General features: G+C 32.0%; 1 protein-coding gene and 1 long non-coding RNA gene across 5 annotated transcripts in view; one reads left to right on the top strand and one right to left on the bottom strand.

The window, feature by feature from the left end:
* Window positions 1-1874, bottom strand: part of LOC125502655 — a 3843-nt gene extending 1969 nt beyond the window's left edge. Inside the window, exons 1-2 of one of the 2 annotated variants that reach the window (XR_007280425.1) lie at window positions 1551-1874; window positions 1293-1476 (exon numbers count right to left, since the gene is read on the bottom strand). This is a non-coding gene — a long non-coding RNA (uncharacterized LOC125502655). The remainder of the gene's footprint in view (window positions 1-1292; window positions 1477-1550) is intronic. The other variant, XR_007280424.1, reaches the window with a different exon arrangement.
* The window catches only part of LOC109537920 (tyrosine-protein phosphatase 99A), a 298832-nt gene that overhangs the window by 42987 nt on the left and 233231 nt on the right, over window positions 1-22614 (top strand). For all 3 annotated transcript variants that reach the window (XM_019904885.2, XM_048661512.1, XM_048661513.1), the window contains exons 2-3: window positions 37-360; window positions 19949-20069. In XM_019904885.2, the coding sequence (XP_019760444.2) occupies window positions 37-360; window positions 19949-20069 (445 nt within the window). The remainder of the gene's footprint in view (window positions 1-36; window positions 361-19948; window positions 20070-22614) is intronic.

Here is a 22614-nt window from a genome sequence, read left to right as displayed (position 1 = left end):
TATTGAAAAACTAACATAATGTTTTCTTACTTACAGATTTCACCGGGAAGATTGTGCATTACAAAGGCTATGCCAATTCCAACGCATCACTTCCGTGCCCAGGACTGTCAAAATTAAATAATCAAACTTTTCTTGAAAACCTCGAGTGGTATTCGGTAACAAAGCAAGAAACTGTGGCTGTAAGAACGAAAGAAGATTTCGATTTTCCGAACACGCTGATCGATCCAAAAAAGAACATTTACGCGAATTTTGACAATGAATTAGTGTTTAGGAACCTCACCTCGGCCGATCGTGGGGATTATATATGTTTAATTAATCATGGACTTTTAAAGGATGTGATGATTCGGTTTAATGTTATCGGTAAGTGCCTATCATTTTCAGCATAATTTTTTATTTAGTGTATCTGAAGCAATTACGATAATTCCCACCTTTCAAATCTAACGAAACCACCTTATTTAACGAAGAACTGAAACTGAAATTTGGCCCAATGTCAAACACTTGTTTCCATAACAAAATAGCAATGGTGTTACTTATTATTTATCCGAAATGAAAGTGGGTTTGAGATAAAATTCGAATTTCTGCCAACACCTGCTCAGTTTAACAGTAAAATCAAGATGCAAAGTTGCGGTTTGACTTGAATTTAGTATTCAGGTTTTTGCTTAAGGGTTGAATCGATGCGGGTGCGGAATTGTTCGGCGTATTTATTTCAGGCAATTTATTTTCTGGCAACATAAAGGTAATATATATTTTCACATTTTCACAAAAACCCAGCCAATTGATTTGAGCACCAAAAAGATTTTTCCTGAAACTACTTCCTTTTGAAAAATAACTTGCTACACATTTTAGGAGTATTTCTCAAACGGCATCTCTATCGAGAATAGAAGCGCCATAGTTTTCATGTTATAGGTTATTCTTTAAATTGGAAACATGACAATTTATTTACCCAATTATTTAAATACAGTAATCCCATTCATACTTGCGACGAAAAGCTGATTACCAATCGAAACCTGTCAAAAATACGATCAAATTGAAGAATCATGGTCTCTTACGTAAATACTCAAGATTATCACGTAGTGTCAAGGTCGAACATTACAAGCAGCGCTACATATTAAGAAAAGGAAATAACAGTTGTAAAGTATATCATAGATGTTTCTTTTTACATCAGATAAGTCTTTTTAGAAGAAAATTACTCTGAACAATGAAATATTTCCAAGAAGTTAAAGAACTGTTGCGGGGCACATTTTGCATCGTGTTTTTCGAAAATAAATTTCTTAGAAACGAAAAATACCTACAAGTTCAGTGTTATGCGTTCAGTAAAGAAGCCTGTGCTCTAAATGTCGTCAAAAATTCATTCAAATCACGTGAAATCCTCAATTTTGTCCAGTGCGTAAATGTTGATTTGAAAATGAACGCTTCCAGGCAACTGCATACTCTTCAATAAAAAATGCCAACTTCCAAAGTAAAGCCAGTAGAAACCTGAAAGACAAGAATGTCTACAGAAGTAGAAGACGTTTTTTGTTAATGAAATGTTGACTTTAATTTGCACCTACTTTGTTCAGGCACATTGGTATAACTGAATCGAATTACCAAGTCCTTATCCAACGATGTGTGGTCAAATGGTTCTGGAGCAACGTCCAAAAAGGCGGCGTCATGTTTAACAGAAAACATGAAACTGTTTTAACCCTTTGCGGCCCAACATTTTACTTGCAAAAAACTATTTTAAAAACATGATTTTGATTCCCTTGAGACTATCGACCGATTTCGTTCACTGTCGGTAGCAAACTGACTATTCATACACCTTTTCGAAAATAAATACACCGAAGTACAGAATGAATATGACAAATATATAAAAAATAACACAACGACACTACATTCTCACTAGCATTTTTTATTTTTCAATTGTAGTGTGGAGTATTCAAGAAATACTTTAACATAAGTTTCCACATTTTTGAAAATATTAAAGTGAAGACGTGTTGACTTCACTCGCAGTTGATGTGCCTTCATTGCTCTTTGCCAGCCTAGAAATTCTTGCCTGCACTTAAGACAAAAAACATCTTGTTTATGACGATCCGGTAAATATTATAGGAAACAAATTGCGCATGCTTTCAGAACACGAAACTTTAAAGCTAAATGTCACTTATCCTTTTATAAATAATTGAGGATAAAAAATTGCCAGTCAACTCTGAGCAGTCAACAGGTTTCTTAATTAATTCTCTTTAATATCAAAATTTCGTTAAGTTGATGGCAATCAACTTACATATATGAACATGCCCTGTGATGATAAATTAAAGCTCAAAATATTTGGTTAGCACACAGAAAGCTTTACCGCGGCAAGTTTAATTTTATTGCGTGAATAATTAACATTGTTTTGCTGAGGATATTGGTATTTCTATTTTGATTAAAGATATATACAGATATACATTACGATTGAAAAGCTTACTCAGGTCTTTTGTTGGCTTGTTTAAAACCACAAAAAATATCTGAGAGACGAAATTTAATCTACATTTTAACATCACAACTTTCCTAAATAATTCCTATTAAAATAATATTTAAATCACATACATTTCTCAGAGTTACGCAAATCTAGAAATATTGGTAAAATTATAGTGAGGTTGAATAAAGGTTAGTTCCATGTGCGATGTGAGAATTGAAGATCTGAGAGAAAATGTACCACTTATGTGGAGTCTTATTAGCTATTAGATTCGATTAATGGAATAATAGTATTAAAAGAAAACTTGTGCAATGCTACTTTCCAAAAATATTTTAAGGGCGTTGTGTGTCTTCAAAATCTCTGGGCAACCTACACATTTCTAGGACTTATTTAAAGCTTCGACAGATAAAGTTGGAAATGGCTGACTTAAAAATACAATGCCTGCTTTTATTTTTATGAGAAAGCCGATACAATTCGAGTCCGTATTTGCACAAGGAAAAATTCTCGTGTGTAGATACAGATACTTCCAATTTCATACTGATATCACATTTATGAGAGATCCAAGGTACAAGATCTACGTTTACTTTTTTAATTTCAGCGCGGGGTTATATTTTTTGGCAAATGGTCCATATATCCACTTTTGACGTGATATTAAGGTAGGTGAAGGGTGAAATTTTAGATCCTTCAGCCGCGTAATATATCGTCGCTTTTGTTTTTTTAAGCCCGAAATCCCATGTCGACTATTACGGCGTTTTAGTATTACACAAAATAAAATTTTCGTCTGTGTTCAAGGGACACAATATTACTTGTACTTATTTTAAAAGGCTCTTTTCTTTGGGAGACCGTATAACTCTTAATGTGCTTTACTGAAATTTCTTTAAATAAACTGGCTCATTCTTTTGCTGATACGCACCTTTTCTTCCTGCGGATAAGGTATCAATGGCTTCTTTTTATAGGGTGATTCAAAAATAAAAAGGGTGTAAAAGAATGCTGAACTGTGGAGAATTATAAAGATCGGTGCCTTCAAGCAGTATTAGCACGGAGCCAATTTATTGCTTGCACGCTTTAAAGGAGCTTCCGTGACAAACCCTTTTATAGAGAAAGACAGGAGATTTACTCCGCTCTATTGTTAGATTCTTGAAGTCACACAATTTTTATACATTTTACTGCACCAAGGTAGAATTATCCATTACGCCATACCTACAATTGATATTTTTTATTATGCAGAGTAAGAGATCTTGAAAAGGTGTTAAACATTCTACAAACGGCGCTGTTTTTTATTTTCTAAACAAGGATCTTTACTCCCGTTTACGGTATAGTTAATTGAACAGTACCGGCAGCAAAGTTTCCAATTATACCTTCAATAAATATATGTTGAAAGAAATGAAAAATTAAGCAATTGTCCCAAATGAAGGCAGAGATAAAGTGCTTTTATCCCTTATAATAAGCATTCTGATTTTTCCATGCATCAGTTTTTCCAAAAATTTTTGTGACAGAATGAGCCTAATTGCATAATTTTTCGCTTTTAGGGAATATTCTAAACATAGAATATTTTACATACATATATAGTATTGATACAATGTAAGTATTTCCAACTTAAAAAATATTTTTATAGGCAGCAAAAATTATATAAAGTGTATTCTTATTATTATAAGTACATTCTTTCCGCCAAGATTTGTGGTAATTTGATATATTTACTGTTTTTTAAGCAGATGTGTTCAATAGTATTAAACAAAATACATAGCTAGACTCTTTATTTCAAGCAATTTTTAGCAGAGAGTTAAAAATTCTCAGTTTTCAGTCCTTTCTGAAATGCAAACTTTTTAAATGTACTTGAAGGTCCATGGAATGAATAAAACAAAAATATAATACCCTTGTTCAGCAAGGCCGTGATGTCCATTGTTTAAAATACTACTATATCAATGATACTATTTTAGAATTTTATGTGAGTTTTTTTATTGATTTAAATTAATGTGTTCCTATAAAACGAAACTCGTTGAGTGTCGGTTGCTTAGCGTTTAATAATAAATCAACGGGTTTTCGGCCGTCTACTAATGAGTTATAATCACCTGCGAGGTATTGCGTTATGATCATTTCCTTCAGATATGGAAAAAACAGTTCTAACACCTTTTAAGTTTCTTAATTATTACCTCGATGCTAATAAGATCTAGATAAAAAATTTGAATCATTTTTACTAAAAGGCTACAACAAAATCCTGTATGAACTTTAACACCAAGATTTAAGTATTAATGTACATAATTCGCATGAAAAGTCCAATCACATTGCATTGTCTTCGTTTAGATAATCATTTGATTATTGGCATTTTAAACGTAATTAAAATCAGCTTACAGATAATCTACTCGTGTTACATTTGTGTAAAATAACTTGAAGGTTTTAATAGACATTTGGCAATTTTGAAATGGCTTAAGGTACATTTTTGATTTTGTATTATGATAATACCAGACGAATTTTTCTTTGATTCGCAAACAATGTTAGTTTCATAGGATTGACATTACCGGAATTAATTAGCTCTGAAAGCCGTATTGGCGTAGATGCAAAAGTCAATATAAACAAATCAGTAAAATTTATTAGTCCAAACTGTGAGGAACGGCAAACTAATTAAAGTAAGTAATTCACTTGGCTTTCAGATATTGTGTGTGATTAGTGGTTAAGTAAATCAGTAAATGTATCTCGTTTTATTTTCCAACAAAAATATTTGATTATTTATTTTAGATAGTCTAAGAAACCAAACCAAGAAAGTCTGCTATTTACAGATATACAGATAAATAGTAAATTTTTCACAGATTTGACCCTAAATAAAACATGTCAAAATGAATAAATTAGACTGTCTCACAACAAGAGAACCACATATTTTTATATGGAGTTATATATTATGTGGCATACATTGAACATATCTCCCTTCTGAATTGACCAAATAAGTTGCATATCTGACAAGACTTGAAACTATTTATATGTCGGGGAATCAATAGTTTTACAAGTAAATAAAAGCATCATTAACATGTTATCGGCAGCTAATAACAAAAACATATCGAAATCATAATAATTGCGAAATTTTAACGTTTATCATTCCTGACAAGATACTTTTTCTGGTGTGGCTGTTGTCTTTACATGTAAATACATTTAATCTTCTGGAGTTTTTCTTCAGCAGCTTGATGCAAAAGTTTTAGCATAAAAGTATACTATATACATATATAAAATATATTGCACTTTGCAAATCGCATTTTACGGGTAGTATGAGAGTTTGGGTTTGGTCACAGAGATCAACGTTAAAGCCGCTATTTAAATTATGTAAATAAGAAATGTAAACTTTTAATATTAAGCCGGCATTTAGACAATGAAATTCGTTGTCTAAACAGACGTATTTTCATACGTAATTCCTCGTATCTTTGTAGATGATGAAGCCAATAATATTAGTAAATTATATTTTCACTTCAAATTGACGTAATTTTGATTGGAGAATGTTAACATAATTTTTGGTAAAATATATAGATATAAAATTTCAATGAGTTTAATCGAGGGCATAAACCTGCCTGGCATAAAGAACTGAGAGAAGAAAAAACATATGTAATCAGTTATTCATAGGCCAAGAATGCAATGTAGTCATTACTGTTTAATATCGAAAATGCACTGGTATTTCCGCTATTAGCAATATTGCAGCTATCGCTTATTGTGAAGCCAATAATGGGCAGACGTGAAAGTGAAATAGTGGGTATTTCGTTAGGCAAGTGTCTGCTTTGCTCTCTGGCTAATTAGAATTGCAGACATTTGATACCTTTGTTTTATGACTGCTCAATTGGATGCCCGCATATATACAACTTAAGCAAAGCAAATAATCCTCTTAAGAAAACTTCCATAATTATATAATAAATTTAAAATTATGTTGCATTTGAAAATGTTTGCGACTATCGTTTAAAACTTTAGTTTAAAACTTATTAAAAATAAACACAGAGTAAATACAGTATGAATACAGAGTCATTGTAACTTTAAGATTAACGAATTGGGATTTACTTACTTTTACAGAGTCCTGCAGAATAAAAAAAAACTGCTTGTATATGTTGATAATCCAAATGTGTTTTGAACACGAAAACAAAATTTAAAAAATCACTTGTTTCCTCAGTTTAAGCAAAGAGTAAGTGTCAAGTAAGTAGCTCTGAGGTTCAATTTTGTGTCAATAAAACCATCAATTCTATTCGCTACCAAGGAGCACGTGTTTTATCAAATATGTAACTAACTTTTGTTATCAATGTCGCTTAACAGTTTTATTACACAGCTTTCAAAGCCGTAAATAAAATGTGCATTTTGTTAAAAATAATATTGAATACAAACTTAATTAAACCCTTCAATATTTCTATCACTCTCTCTGGTTAATAAAATGTCTTAAGAAAGTTTTGCCTCCTCAACATCTTTTTCTATGAAGACTTGCACTCTGGGCTAAAAGCGGTTAACTGCTAATTAACCGTTCACAGTTAATTAGAACATAACTCATTATGTCATAAATATATGGTATTGCTGCGGAGATTAATAATATGTTTCAAGTTTAAACTGAACCACATCCGAACATCTTTGTGATAAACATTTTTATGTTAAGGCACTCTTGGTTTAATTTGAATGTGTGTATATATCTAAATTGTGAGCCAATCTGACAGTAATCAGGCATTATTATTGTGGAAATTAGACATTTGTCTAAAAATTTTCCAAAAGGAAACAGCCCATTTACGGCTTAATCTTTATAAAGTCTTGAACATTTTTCTATTCTATTCTATTAAGTTTTAAAACAATAGACATCCAATCCTACTCAGAAATGGACAAGCAACTTCAGGAAACTAAATTGAGTTTTACACACATAAGGCCATTATCAATCGTTCTAGGTTTGATTTCAAACAATACTATTTTTTAACGAATTTATCCGATGCAGTAAGATACCAAATGTTCGAATCTTCCACAGGCACATTATTCAATTTAATTTAATTGGACAGGTTTAGTAAAACTTAAAAATGAATTTACCTGCAGAATATCAGATTATATATAGTATTTTTGATTGGAATCGGAGCTTTCTGATGTGGGGGCTACTGCCGGTAAGCCATGGCTAGATTGTAGATGTTAAGATGAACTTTGGAATTAACTTATATGGAAGTAGTGAGTGTATAGACAAGCTTGAAATGTTTACCTTCTGGTATACGACCCGCGGTCCTGGTAGCAGCAAATTACGTAAATGGTCTCATAGTTTATTGATGTTAAAAGCATTTGAAATATATAAAATATGTGAGTTGGTTTAGAAAAATTTTCTTTTCGCCCCGGAGATAGATTCAGCTTGTTGATCATTTCATACTTGCATCTGATTGTGTACGTTATACTTTAGGGTCTTTTGATAATAGTTTCTTCAGTTGGACTGTTGACGTTCTCGTTGACGAAAAGTCTACATATTCTCCTCCGTTCCCCTAATCAATTATGATTAATCGTATTGATCAAGTAAACAAAATATTCATTATCTGGCTGAATGTTTCAACTGGTCTTTATAATTCGCTTTAATTGAAGTCGCTATAATTCATCGCATGGCATTAATCTGCCACATTGAAATTGTGTAATAGTTAGTCATGAAAAAATAATTGCAGCTTAATTGAAAATCAGATAATATTCTGTATATAGGACTAAATTAGCTCGTTCGGGTATTCAGTACACATTATGTGCAAAAGCATGGGACACATTTACTTTTATCTGACATTATAATTAATTTCTAAAGCCTTGACTACACATATCCATTTGCAAAAACTGTAAATATTAATTTTATAGGGCAGGCATCAAATGTATATAAGCAGATTAAAATTTCTAGTGGATTGGAGGATAAATTTCGTAACTGCATTATTTTGCCTTGTTCCGTTCAATGTTCCCTAAAGTTTATTCATATCATGTAGGCGTTTAATTCAGCCATTAGAAGGCATATACATTGTGAAAGTTTTTAGGATTTATATGCTAAATTTCAAACATAAACTTCAAAACGCCTCTAAAACACCCTCGCATATGTACGCAACAAAGTTTATGGGGAACACTTTGTGTAAAAACGTTTCTGCTCAATTCCGGCCAAAAACTATGAATATTAAGCATAGTTTAATATTTACAATTTAACTTTTGAGAAATGATCAGGATTTTTTGTCACTATGTTTGGGAATTTAAGTTATAATTCAGTTGTACTGTCTGCTACACATTGCAGAAATTATTGCTCTTTGTGTATCCGGAAACTAACATTTTTTTATTTGCATATTCGTTTTAGCGTTAGAGGCATTTGTGCAGTCGGCGAAAATATTGAAGTCGTTACGACGGTTTTGGAGTTGATATATCGGGTGATGTATCATCTTTGGATTTTTACGAGATAAGATTTTTACGAAATTCGAGTTTAGTAAGAGTGATTTTTACAGATAAGAAAAAGAGCGAACGAAGCGCCAGATACTATGCTTCTAGATGTTCAGAAAGGCTATATTTTATCAGAAGTCCTAATGGGCGGATTTCCTTAATATTCTAGGGTTAATTGACTAATATCGTCCCTTTGTAATGTGAAGAATGGACAAATAGCAATCCCTTTTTTAGATTTCACTGTTAAGTCATATGCAAATTATCCGATTCTCGGCGAAATACTGGTTCGCACCATTTGTAATTGAATAAAGCACAAATAAGGCAAGAATGGAGCTCCCTGAATGAATGCAAATTGACCAAATTGAATGCGGAAAATTAAGATGCGAAAAGCTTTTAAAATTGCAGGAATTTAATTATCTCTAAAGAAAATTTACATTGCCGAATGTAACTAACACCAAGATATTAACATAAACACCTGATATGGCAAGAGACACGCATAATGGTAAAGATATTACATTTCTCAGTAATTGTGTTTTGAAATTAGATATTGTTGATCCCATCGAGATGAAATATTAAAATACGCGCTTTTAAAAATTAATTACTCAATTTAATGGCAATCATCCATCCCCCAATTATTATGAAAATAACAAGGTCTCCTTCTTGAGCTTTGAGCTTTCATGTCAGCAAATTCCATCGAGAATAGAATTTATCAATCCTGCTTCTGAATCGATGCTAAACCAAGTTAAATAATAATTAAGCCGGAAATATTCATAAAAATATTACCTAAGGTTGTTTTGTAATGAAAACCAGATTCGTTAGGAAGCCTTTAATAACACCGACTAAAGGCAAAAGCAGTTCTAAATTTAATTGTTGTCTTTTCACTTTGCTGGTTGCTTCTTCAAGTTTAATTTAAGGATTTCCTTTTATTAAGTAGATGTATTGTTTCCTTAAGAGGCTGTGCTTTAGACTAATGTATATTTGATCTTATTAATTTATGACACAAAATATCAAATATAGGTGTTCTTATTCAGCAACTGTATTATAATTAAATTACATTTCTTGAATTATAAAGTTTCCTTAATTGTTCCTTTCTGTTGACTTAGTTTGGGAAATTTAATCCCTCTCTCCCCATTAGATCATTTTTATTAAAAATGTTGGAAAGTCGACTGAATGTAAATATATTCACACAAAATATGCAGCTTAGAAGCACAGCATCTAATTAAATTTGCTAAGTGGATGTAACCGAATATGAGGAATCCTTGCCAGAGCTCCAATTTATGCCTGTTAGGAAAAAAGTCCAACTTTTAATTGATAAAAACTGGCAACATATTTTTATTACTGTGCTGAAATATCTACGAACCGCTTAGTGTAATTTTCAAATTTGCATCAACTTCTAGTAACTTATAAAATCGTTCAAATGAGAATTTTACTCAGAAGTTTTTACTGTCATTTTAAGATGAAATAGCCGACAGCCAAAGCAAATTAGGAATTTAATTTTCGGAATAATTACTAAATGTAAGAAATGTTTACATGGTAAGTAGTCGAAAAGTTGAAATATACAGGGTCTTCAACAATATAAGCAATTACATACATATGCAATTGAAACGTGAACTTGGAGCACACATATGATCTGGTAAATGGAATCATTCCATTAAAAAAACGTATGTTTTCATGTATAAAAAAAGTATCAGTCGAAAGCCGAAAGAAAGATACTCAATGCGCATCATTTTTTATAGACATTTTTAATTTCGAGTTGCTTAAGTACAATACACCGGTGGTGTTATTGGCCCGTATTTTTTTGAAAACGATGAAGGAAGAGCCATGACAGTCACTTCTGAGCGCTATGGACGTATGTTAACCGATTATGTTTGGAGAGAAATTAAATATTAACGATCTGGAAGACAGGATGGGGCCACGAGTCACACAACACTGGGAGTTAGGGCCTTATTGCAAGATAAATTTCCAGGAAGCGTAACTTCGAGATTAAGTGATGTCAGTTGGTCCGCAAGATCCTGTGACTTAACACCGTTAGATTTCTTTTTGTGGGGCTATGCGAAATATCTTGTTTACGCCAACAATCCTCACTCTTGAGCAACTGAAAGCCAATATCGGTGAAGCTATAACCGAGATATTACCGGTAATGTGCCGAAGTCATTCAAAATTACCTCAAAAGGATGGAGGCCTGTAGGAGTTCTCCTGGAGAACATTTAAATTATATTGTGTTTCACGTATAATTATGCAATGTGTTCCGCAAGGTTTAATCTTTATGTTGAATTAACATTTTCATCTTCATCTGAATATTTTGTGTTTTTTTTACTTTACTTTCCCAAACATAAAATGGATGACCCTGTATATTGTATTCCAAGCTTCGCTTATTTTATTGCGTGTAAATTCTAAGGCGCTCTATGCATATTATTAACTTATCATCTCAAGTTTCACTCCAAGTCCATTAAATGTTAGCAGATGTTATTCAAAAGCTCCTTACAGAACTATCTGACTCTATATTCTAAATATTGAATTGATTCGATTATTACTTTAATTGTATAGGAGCCAAATTCAATTAAATACAATGCACATCGTTAAAACCAAAATATGGAATAATACTTTACTTCGATCATCGAAACTAATTAATTTCCTTTCTGTTATTATGACCGGTTGGCAAATTACAATAGCTCATACAACTATGCTGAAAAATATGTGGTAAAATATTCAGTAAAGCGCGAGCTAATAGATTAGCCAATTGTCAAGGTGCTAATAGTTTAGGGCTAACCTTTAAGGACATTGATTAATAAGTTTTGAGAGCGGTTCAAAATTACTTTTCTATCCTGGTTAAGAAAGGTCAATCCAATCCAATCAAGTTCTAGACCGTCACACAAAGAACGATAAATTTTGGTTATGCTGAAATTAACTTGACGTGACGAAGGTAGACTTCAAACTTTGGCCCAAACTTAATTTTACTTAAACGTATATGGACACTGCAAAAATGCTTTCAGAGGACAAACTCAAAAATCTTCAAAAATATGTAATATAATTGTTAAAAAATTTAACAAAATAATTGACATTTTCTGCAACATACTGGCATATATAAAAATAATACATTCAAACTTCTGCTTTCTTTGTAAACTTTGGAACTGTCGACTTCGAACTTCCGCCAACCTGCAGTCAGCAAATTACGTCTATTTGCATCTGCTAGATGAACAGGCTCATTTGGCAATTGGTGAGCATCTCTTGGTTTCGCCTTATATTATAATACTGAGAACTGTTCTGTTCTGGGAATTTCCCTATTTTCGCCTGAGAATGCAAATCTGGCACTGATTTCGTTCTACGTACTACTATAGTGATCTGTAAATTATTACAAATAGGTAGCTTACGTCGCACGTGAAGCATAAACTCATTCTTCAGTATAAATTCAGCCTAGATTTCATAGGATAGTATAGGATGCGAATAGCGGTGACAATTTTAGACTCTGAGTTGCGGGTAAGTCGTTGTTAGAATTCCGTGATGCCGCATTTTTTCAACCCATTTTACACCAGTAACGCAATATTGAAATCCTCTGCTGATTTCGATGCATATAATATATATATCTGAGGTATATGGAAGATCGGCCATTATTTTTACTTTAAATCGCGTGTAATATATTAGAAATAAAATAGTGGCCCAAGAAATGGGGATTCCTAATATTTTTAAAGTTGTCTTTGTGAAATGAAGACAGCGAGAGCTCAAGCTTCTCACAAAGTTCAACTCTACACCTGTTCATCATTTGCGATCGGAAAAAAATATTTTTTTTTGGGAGTGTTTCATAAATATTCTTGCTCAACATAAAAGCATGCTTCTAAAATAACCAGGCGATTTAGACTCGCTTTTAATAATTTAATGTTTTCAATCGATTATTCTGATTCAATTCACCCTGAAATCATTTATGACCACAATTTGTGACCTCACTAAATACATTAAAACTCGTATTCTTGATTCCGTTTTATTTTACACTGGGTAAGCTTATTCTTCTAACGACCTTTCACCCTAGCCGACATTTAATATATTCTTGAAATATTATTTTGGCTTTCAAATTCTTAGAGATTAAGCACACAAGTTAAGAAAAAAATTAATTGAAATCCCATTTACGTTCTGCAAAAAAATATTTGCACAGTCAAATGTAATTTACGTGTAAATGGCAAGGAAAACTCTAGGGATTACTTTAACTTAACGATGTTTCAAAGTTTTCTTAACGCAAATTTGAAGTATGCTGATTTATTGCTCAAATTATATGGATCAATTGTTCACTATTATACTAACTTGTAATATTCAATATTGTTCATTGTTATGCTATGAAGGATTTCGATTTCTACAGATTTGAAGTGACTCGAGAAAATGTCTGCAAAGTTTATAAGCTGTTGCAGTGAAGTTTTAAATTAGATAAATTGAACATCATATTTTATTATCTAGACTGGAGGAAGCTAAATTTATGATAATTTATTTATCCTAGGTAAAAGCTTTATAAGTTACCAGTTCCACGAAAGCAACTATAGTGGTTTTAAATTAATGTTAGCAATAAATATTGATATAACAAAGAAACGCAGGTTTCGGCTCAGATAAAGAGGGTATTTAATAGATGGTATGAGAAGAGTAAAGTTTATGATGAGTACTCCCGCATCATTACTGATTAAAGGACTTAATCGATCTTGCACAGTTTGCTTTTAAACAGTTTGAAACGTTGATCACTAATTAACAAATATTAAGTCGTTTCCCTGCCAGTGTGAATTTAATTCTAGAATTTTATAAGTAATTTGAAATTAGACATATATGCAATTTTCTCCTCGTGTCTAAACATTGCTTATTTAATTTGTGCTGCTCTTCAGCGCTTTACGTAAAACGATATGTCAAATCGGAAGCCATAACCGTTCCTCTTGTATGTATTTCCCATCATAATGTAACTACAATCGATTTTTAAAAGTCTACTACATTCGAATAATAACAGCTCAGCTGTGGTCATAGATAGATCATAGCTGTGGTTTCATAAATAATTGTTTACATTTCAGAGGATTGATTACCAGTAATATTTTATCAAACTCTTTTTGAACTAAACATGTGTTCTATGTTGTTTTGATTTGAAACAGTCAAAATCGAATTTTTATTTAAAAAATAACTGTCCAATTAATTACCATATTTCTCCAGGTCTATTTTGGCAGAACTTTGATTAGCAGTCATAAGATGCGTCGTCGCACTTTGGTTACATTTGCTTGTAAACTTTAAATTATCATAAGCTTTTAAATGTCCATTTAAATTTTGTAATGACGTAAATCGCCTCAAACGAAATTCTTCTCAGTACCATTAAAAGCAGCACAATGTTGATATGAATCGTGTAGCGACCGTTGGAGTAGCTGTTAATAAACTTCTATAAATATTATATTAAAATAAATCATCCTTGAAAGTATAGTGATCTTTTTTGCTTCCCTTTGTATATAATTATGCAGATCATGCGAAACTAGTTACTCTCAATTATTCAACTGTAAGTCATAATAATACATTGATTGGAAATTGAAAAGGCCATTACCAGGCGTATTTAGATTCGCTTGGACTGATAAACTGTTAACAGTTAGTTAAATCGGTGAACACGCCCTGAGTTAGCAATTTCTGGTATTGACCATCAACTAAGCGAGTTAAGCGATATCAATTGGCTAAGTGCCCTAATAAGTTTCCACAGAAATTTTGTACTTATATTGGCTTCAGCATTCTGTTGTTTATGTACTGTATGGACCAAATGTTTGGAAAACATTCTTTTAATTTACTAATTTGATAGTTAGACCAGACATTATGAAATTGCCAAAATAACTTAAAAAGACTACTTTTCTACTTTTTCTAATTTTCTACTCTAGATAATAAAACAGCTATTAACAATTACAGCTATCCATTGGCTCTAAACTGAAAGCTTCATTAACAGTTCTATTGAGATTCACCATGGATTGATAAACCGTTAACAGTATGTTAAACCAGTTAGCACGCTGAATCAGCAAATTTTGATGTTCGCCGTTGTCAGTTATGCGATATCATTTAGCTAGTTGTCATGATAAGAGCAATATTGAATGATGAAATAAAACGTGTTGTTAGGTCGTTGCTGTGTGGGGATTTAAGAATAGTTTATGTATTCGCTAAAGCATAAAGAATAGAAGAGAATTACACCATCAACCACGTAAGAAATGCACTGCAACCAGTGCCGATTTTGGAAATCAACTACATCAATAGTCAATGATGAACAAATTATATTCATTTTTCTTCACTTTCAACATGGTAGCATCTCCTTCGAATACCATAATCAACTCAATTTATGAGAACATGTGAAAACCTTTCTAAACGTAAAAATTACACGAAGCTGTATTTTAAATACATTTTTTCTTGCATTTGAATATATTAAATTCATTAACCACTACAACTTTTGATTCAAAGGTATTTTGCTACGGAAAACGGCCATCCATAATAATTTACAGGTATAAAACCCGTTTCGCAAATATTATCAAGCATTTGATCTATAGGAGATTCTGTGGATATAGATAGGTTTGAAGTTCTGAAATCTTATCTCAAGGCAGAATAAGAGCAATTGAGAATAATTCCAAATATTTAAAACAAAACATTATTGGATATCAAATTTGCATTTTCTAAAATATATTTTCTATAATACAACGGGGTTTATAAAATGAGATCGACCATTATACAATGTTTTTTTACGGTACAGCTGTGTTTAGTACAACAGTTAGTAACTGATTTAAAGCATTTTATAGGTTTTCAGTTTTATTGAAAAATGTATGTATTCTCAGTTAAAAAAATGTCATATTAAATGCTCTGGTACTACTCAATGTAAACCCATAAAATTTCTTCAACGTTAATTTTACCACATCTTCTGCATCTCACATCCTAAGAATCATTTTGTGATTCAAACAGTTTCTTTATAAATAAAACACGAAATATATTACCTTCAAATATGAATAAATATATAAGAAATATTCAATACCGGAAGTATTTTAATAAGAGTTTGATATTTCAAACAGTGATTTCTCAGGTATTTTTTAGGCAAAAACTTTGTATAGGAAAGACCTTACTTGCGGCATGTGCAGGAGTAATTTTTGAAACAATATTGATATTTGGACGAAACCTGATATTTCGATTTTTGGAATCAAGACAACCTTCAACGTGATCTTGCTTTTGCTCTTACCCTTGCGTTTTCTCATGCTCATTGCACAATATTTTCATTGCAAAAATGTTCGTTGCATAATCAAAAGTCGCTGCGAACAACCGTTTTCGAGATATTTTGATTGAAAGTTGTCGACCTATGGGTTTTTCAAATAGTGAAACTATTTTGCCAACTAACTTTCTTTAAACCTAATTGTGCGTCAAGATATTATTTCAGACATTACAACACAAAAAACACTGTGAGATAAACTTTTCAATAATATCCCGCTTGATTCTTGTAGCAAAATCAAGATAAAATTTAAATTTCTCATGTTTCAAAACCCAAAAAAAAGTTCACTTTTTAATATCCTATAGTTCGATAAGTAAGGCTATGGGGACCAATATCTATACCTATGGAGTTTTTATAATAAAAGTACCTGAGGACTCGCCTTGGAAAACATTGAACACTTATTGAAAATCACTCGCTATAATCGGTTTTCTTTCCTAACTTCAAAAATTACCTAACTTCAAATATTTCGAACTTTCTCGAATTTAAAAAAACTTGGCAATTTCTCAAAAACAAATATCAGTTGCTTTCCTCCATCAGTTTTCTTCCCATCTCTAGAAATGGTAAAATGATCCAAAACGTATCCATTCTAAGGTTGATTCCCATAAATAGATTTAAATTATCCTACAATTGCTTGCCACTGAAGATGATTACTTCAATATTATAATACATCGTATCCAAAAAAAATATTTTTGTTTTAATTGATTAAAAATTCGATGATTTTTGGTTCGAGATTTATTGCATCTTAGAGTAACTGACATTGCTTGTATGTAAGGATATAGCAGGAATACGTAAGGAGACAGTAAACTTGATACAAACGATAGTGTCAGTTGAGCTTAAAAAGAAACAGGAGATTAAGTTGCTTAAAGCTAGTAGTGGAAACTTACCATTAATGGACTTCCCAGACTGTTAGCTATCGGTTGTACATCGATAATAGCCTGTTAACGATATTGGGCTATTCAGTATACTCAGTCGAGAAACGGATAGCTAACAAATTAGTAAGTTAATGTAAGTGTAACCATAAGTTCTGCTTGGTTATATCAAGTTAATATAAACTTTTATAATAAAGAAATGGCATCTCAATATTTAGAAATTTGCCTTACCGAAAAACAGATTTGATTTTTTAGCTTGGTGGTAAAACAAGAACCGTGCTTTAGATTTACGGAAATCTAAATCTTCATATAGGTTTTGATTTGCAATCTTCAACAGACGTCAACATTTTAAAATTAAATGCGTCCATAATTTTAGAAGGCCCGTAAAGTATTGGAATTCGTGATCTCCTTTCTTGTATCCTATTTCTTTCGTCGGATGCATTAATTTCAATTGTGATCATAAAGCCAAATATTCCACTTCTTACAACTGTTTTAATGTACCTTCAGAAATATTTGCGTCACTGAAACCGATACCTGTAGGCCAATGACTTCCAGACAAGCACCCTGTTGTATCAAAAATGTCAAGACATTCAAGAAAATCAATTATTTTATTTGTTTAAAAAGGTTGCATAAATAGAAGTATTAGGCCTACGGGTTTATAATATTAAACCATTTTTTTTAATAGTATGAAAATAGTTTTAACTTGCCAGATGCGATAAATTAATTTCGAAACATCTATTGGCCATGGCATGTAAACAATTTAGTTCAAATTGATTAAGAAGTTAAACTATTTGCTCGAAATAAGTATTGCACTTCATCGAACATCTAATTTATCACTAGAGATTGTTTTAACAGGAATCGGTAAATCAACAGCCGATAGTCCTTCCGATTAGTATTGCCAGGATAAAACTCGTCGAATACAGAAAAGTCTAGATCTTTTGCTACTTCCAAATCTGACGCAGACAGATTGAAGTAATACAGATGTTATGATTGTCGTTAACTTTGTCACGGTTTTTTTTTTAAGTTGCACTAAAACATTTTAGTCTAGAGGGTACTTTTGTGAAGAAATAACGAGTGAAAATTTCAAAAAGCATACATTTAAAATCGGTTGATTATACATATAAGCCAATTAGAGAAGACAAACCGGATGTGGAAAAATGATTTATTGATGCTAGGTGAGTAACGAAAAAAACGAGTAAAAAATACAACTATAAAATTATTCCTATAAATAATGAATAGTTGCTAAGGAAAGTACCATTTTCATCAAAAATGAGTAATGAAATTCGTGTCTTTATCAGGAAAAAAATATTTTCAAGAGGAACAATATTTATTTAAAGCAACCCACTGAAGGGTTGATCACTCAAATAGTTCAAAAAATTGTAATGCCCGTATTACACTACGCGCTTTTCCCCGATTTATTGGCCACTAAATTGGGCCAATTACTGAAATTCACCAGATGTAAGCAAAAAGCGTGGTATCGGGCTGCGATCGTTAACCGTACGATTTATTGTAGACTTAAAGCATGTTGGAAATGACTGCTGATTGTGTAACTTTTCTCGAAATTTTGGAGTTATTTGTTGTTTGTTAACTGTGAAATAATGATGTTCGCAGCGAGTCTCAGATTATTGAAACACGGAATTAGGTGTTAGGTTAATTTTTCCTTTTTAATGTGTCAGATTTTGAAAATATGTGCTTTATGCAATAAATTTAGCAAATTAATAAAAAGAACTAGACGCTTCCTTGTAGGCATCAGCAAATAATTTGACTCTTGTCACAGAGAACAGCAAAACTGGAATATGAATGATGCTGCTTTTACTGAAATTGCAACAAATTATTGTTAAATCTATATCCAAGTGTGAAGCCGATGACGGCCAAGAAGATGACCTTTAATAAGTGGCCCACTTTCTTGGCCAATAAACCGGGAAAAACTGAGTAGTGTAATTCTGGCACAACAAGATAATGAACAAGTCTCATTTGATTCAAGATCAGCAGCAGTTCAGTAGCTACCAGGTTCACGTTTGCTTACAACTTCTACTTTGTCAGAGAGATCAATTTGCGACTAGTAAACAACCGATTGGTTAGCGGTCTATCATGCGCAAATTTTGAGGTATTTAGAGTTTAGCGAAGAAAGGTAAACTGGATGCATATTCGACACTGTTATTCGTTCAAAGTTTTGAAGAGAACAATTTAAAAACTAACCGCAACTATGCCGTCACGACATGTTTCCCAACAAATAGCTACCGGTGCCTGGATACACCGTTGCCGCTGTGCTTTTTTATGAAAAATTACTAGGAACGTCATCTTTTCAAGTAGAAAATATCCGTTTTGGCGGGTTTGACAATGTTTTATTTCTTGTGTAAAAATATATTTGAACAATAAAAGCAAACACATTCCCGTACTGTCCAAGTAAACCTAAGCGACAAACCTAAACATGTTGAGAGGAATGTCAATTTTGAATCCTACTGGTTATTTATACTTTACAAGTCTTTTGCACACGCTGTTTCGATTATGTATCTGCTGTTGAGTATTGGGGCATGATTAAAATTATATTTTGTAAAGCAAAAAAAAACCGGTTTGTCTCATTGAATTTAGGTTTTTGAATATTCAAACGCAGGGCAGCTATTTCAAGTTAATTTATTCTGGAACAACCAGGAGGAAATCGTATGCGTTTTTTCCTGGACAGAATTCGTACGCAAATGATAAGGTCAATGGAAAAATTTAATCAGTTATTAAATTGTGTTCCTATTTGTGTTAACGCGTATATTAATGTTGGTTATAGTAATATAGTTGACTTCAATCCATGTAAACTATACTTGATTATCTACTCGCTGATGTATATTATGGCAAACGTTAAATTTACTGTAAACTGTTATCAGTGTTATGCTAATATTAAACCAATGCAAATCCTAATTTATAGGCATTTCCGTGACTGATGTATAACAGTATAATTATCAATCATTTATCAACTTTAAGAGATTATTTTGAATTAAATTTGCTTGACTTCATTATGTTTTTCAGCAGACTTAATAGAAATTGGTTGTATTTCAGACGTTCCAGACCCACCCGGCCGACCATTAATTACGTACTTCGCAGCCAGATCTGCTAATCTCTCATGGACACCACCAAAGAAAAATGACGGTAACATCACTAACTACACGGTCGTAATTAGGTAAGTGAAAAATACCATGCCTGGAGACAATAATCCATAGTAGTAAGACAAATATTTGATTGGCACTATGGAAGCTAATCATTTATTAGATTGTACACCTAAATATGTTTTTATTCTTGCTGATAAATTAAAAGATACTCACGATTTCACTCTGCACATAACAAGTTCTTAGAAAAACGAAGTTAAATCAAAAGGTTAAAATCGGAAACAGTAATAGCTCTTTAAACTTATGTTTATGTAACGTTAATATAAAACCAAAATTTTTATCTATTGTTCCATTAATTTTACTTTAAAGGACAGAACTGAAAATGAATAAATTTGTCTTACTGTGTACTATAATTATTTTTTATAGCGGTTTTAAACAACGATCTAAATTTTATAAGGTATTTTTCAGTACATATAGATCTCAGCATTTTAATTTATTAAGAATGTACTTCTATAAAGTTGTATTATTTTATATACTTTATACCGTCACTTGTATAGTTGTGAAGTCACGATAAAAAGACTGACCTTTACCCATAGAAGAACAATCTCGTAAATTGTTTACCCGCGAGAATATTCGAGATATTGATCGAGGAACAACTTCCAATAATCCTCACGTATTTGAAGTTTTCATCAATTTATGATAATTTAAAGTCAGGTCAAGGAAATATCGTAACGATATTAACGTGCCGGCTGAACTGCTTAAAGATTTGCATTTAAAGCTTCAATTTCACTTTTTTCAGGTTAATTTTTTTTTTTGAAAACACATAAAACAGATGGCATGTTCCTTTACTTAGGAATCAATTTGTTTTAACTGTTTGTAATTGAAACTAAATTGAGTAAACTTTACATAAGTAAATTCTTATTACTTGTGGCTTGGTTAAGCCGTTTTGCGCTATTATCTGATACCTGATGAGATGAGCTTAAAGCGAATTATAATCAAATTATAAATCAAAATATATTTTCAGGAAAAATTCGTAGATTCCTGTTTTGGTTTTATTTGCCTACCATATGTTTAGGAAATATGATAATAGAATCAACAATAAATTGTACTTATTGAATAATAGAGTTTCAAATAATACTACAGCAGCAGATTTACATAAACTTTCCTGAATTTTTTAACAACTTTAAAGTGTGTTCGCTAATAGTTTATTAGCCAAAATATTAAAAACCCTGATAATTATTTATCGGTGTATCTTTAATAATAAATTGGCAAATATAAATATATTTCATGGGGCACGAAAAGTCGATACATATTTTATTCATTAGCACTGCGGAATATTTAAACCGTCGAGATTTATAATTCATATGATGGTTTAGCTGTGATTTCCAAACAAATATTTAGAGCCGATTTGTTGTTAGGACATACTTTACGATGTTAATGTGTCAGGTTGTTGGTCCCTTTTTTCCGCAAGAATAACTGGACCATTTGACTTACTGAGGAAGATATCTACAGTATTACCTTAAATCATCGAATATTTGATCACTGGTTGATTACTTCTAAGATGATGATAGCGGGATCTCTAATAATTATCTCCATTTCTTTCTTAATTCTTAAATTAATGAATCTAGTTAGAATGTATTGTACATTCGATTTCTAATGCAGTAAAATATAAACAAAACTAATCGATAATTCATATCGGTAAGTATTATTTATTCAAGCTGCTCTTTTTTGCCTAAATAAAACTTACTATTGTTGCGAATACCCTCTTTAAAGGAAGCCGGAAAGCTTCTTAAAGCGACAGGCATCTAAAACGGAACGCGAATTATCGAAAATAACAAATCTGGAATGTTGGCGGAAAGTTCTCAATGAGGTTCAACTTTCGCGGTTGGGCTTGGAGGCCTATGTAGATCGGCGAATGAGTTTCGACAAAAGTTAATTTTGAATAAACTTGTAAATGCAACAGCTAATGTGAATGGTGCAACAGTATGTGACACTTTTGCTAACAGTCAAATGAAATAGGTGCAGCCGAAACTCGACAATTGTGAGTGAGCAAAAGAAGATTGTCATTTAGCTTCAAAATATAGGCATATATTAGTAGATAGTAATAATCTCTGAAATAGGTAAGTACCCTTAAGTACTGCACATTCTGGCGATCCATCTAAGGAATAGTGCGGACGCTTATCCGAGTATTTTGTTGAATGCCTCGCCAGAATATGTTCCAAACGTTCTTACCGAGGACTTACAATTTATTTGCCATTTAATGTTGCTTTGTGTGTGTTTTACAAAATTCCCACTCAGAATATTGGGAAAATTTGGAACCATAACCAAGTCAACCTTTTTCACAGTGTCACTATTTACTAGAACTGTCGCCAGGATTACCGGTAGTATTACCGATTAACTGTTAATTCACAATGATTTCCACCGCCACTTTAACTAACATTTTTAACTGGATCTGATAAAAAAACAATTTGTCCTTAACTGCAATTACTGCGTTGCAAACCTTTGTTTATAAATAATATAACAGGGAATTTCTACCGCATTTTTAAAACAGCGCAATAGCAAAAATGTTATTAAAGAAACAATAAATCATAATTAAAATTAAAAATTAAAATAAGTCGG

The sequence above is a fragment of the Dendroctonus ponderosae genome, unplaced genomic scaffold (genome assembly GCF_020466585.1).
Source record: "Dendroctonus ponderosae isolate FM_Combo_2020 unplaced genomic scaffold, Dpon_F_20191213v2 Dpon_F_20191213_1, whole genome shotgun sequence".
Lineage (NCBI taxonomy): Eukaryota > Metazoa > Arthropoda > Insecta > Coleoptera > Curculionidae > Dendroctonus > Dendroctonus ponderosae.
This window is presented reverse-complemented; position numbering and strand designations above follow the sequence as displayed.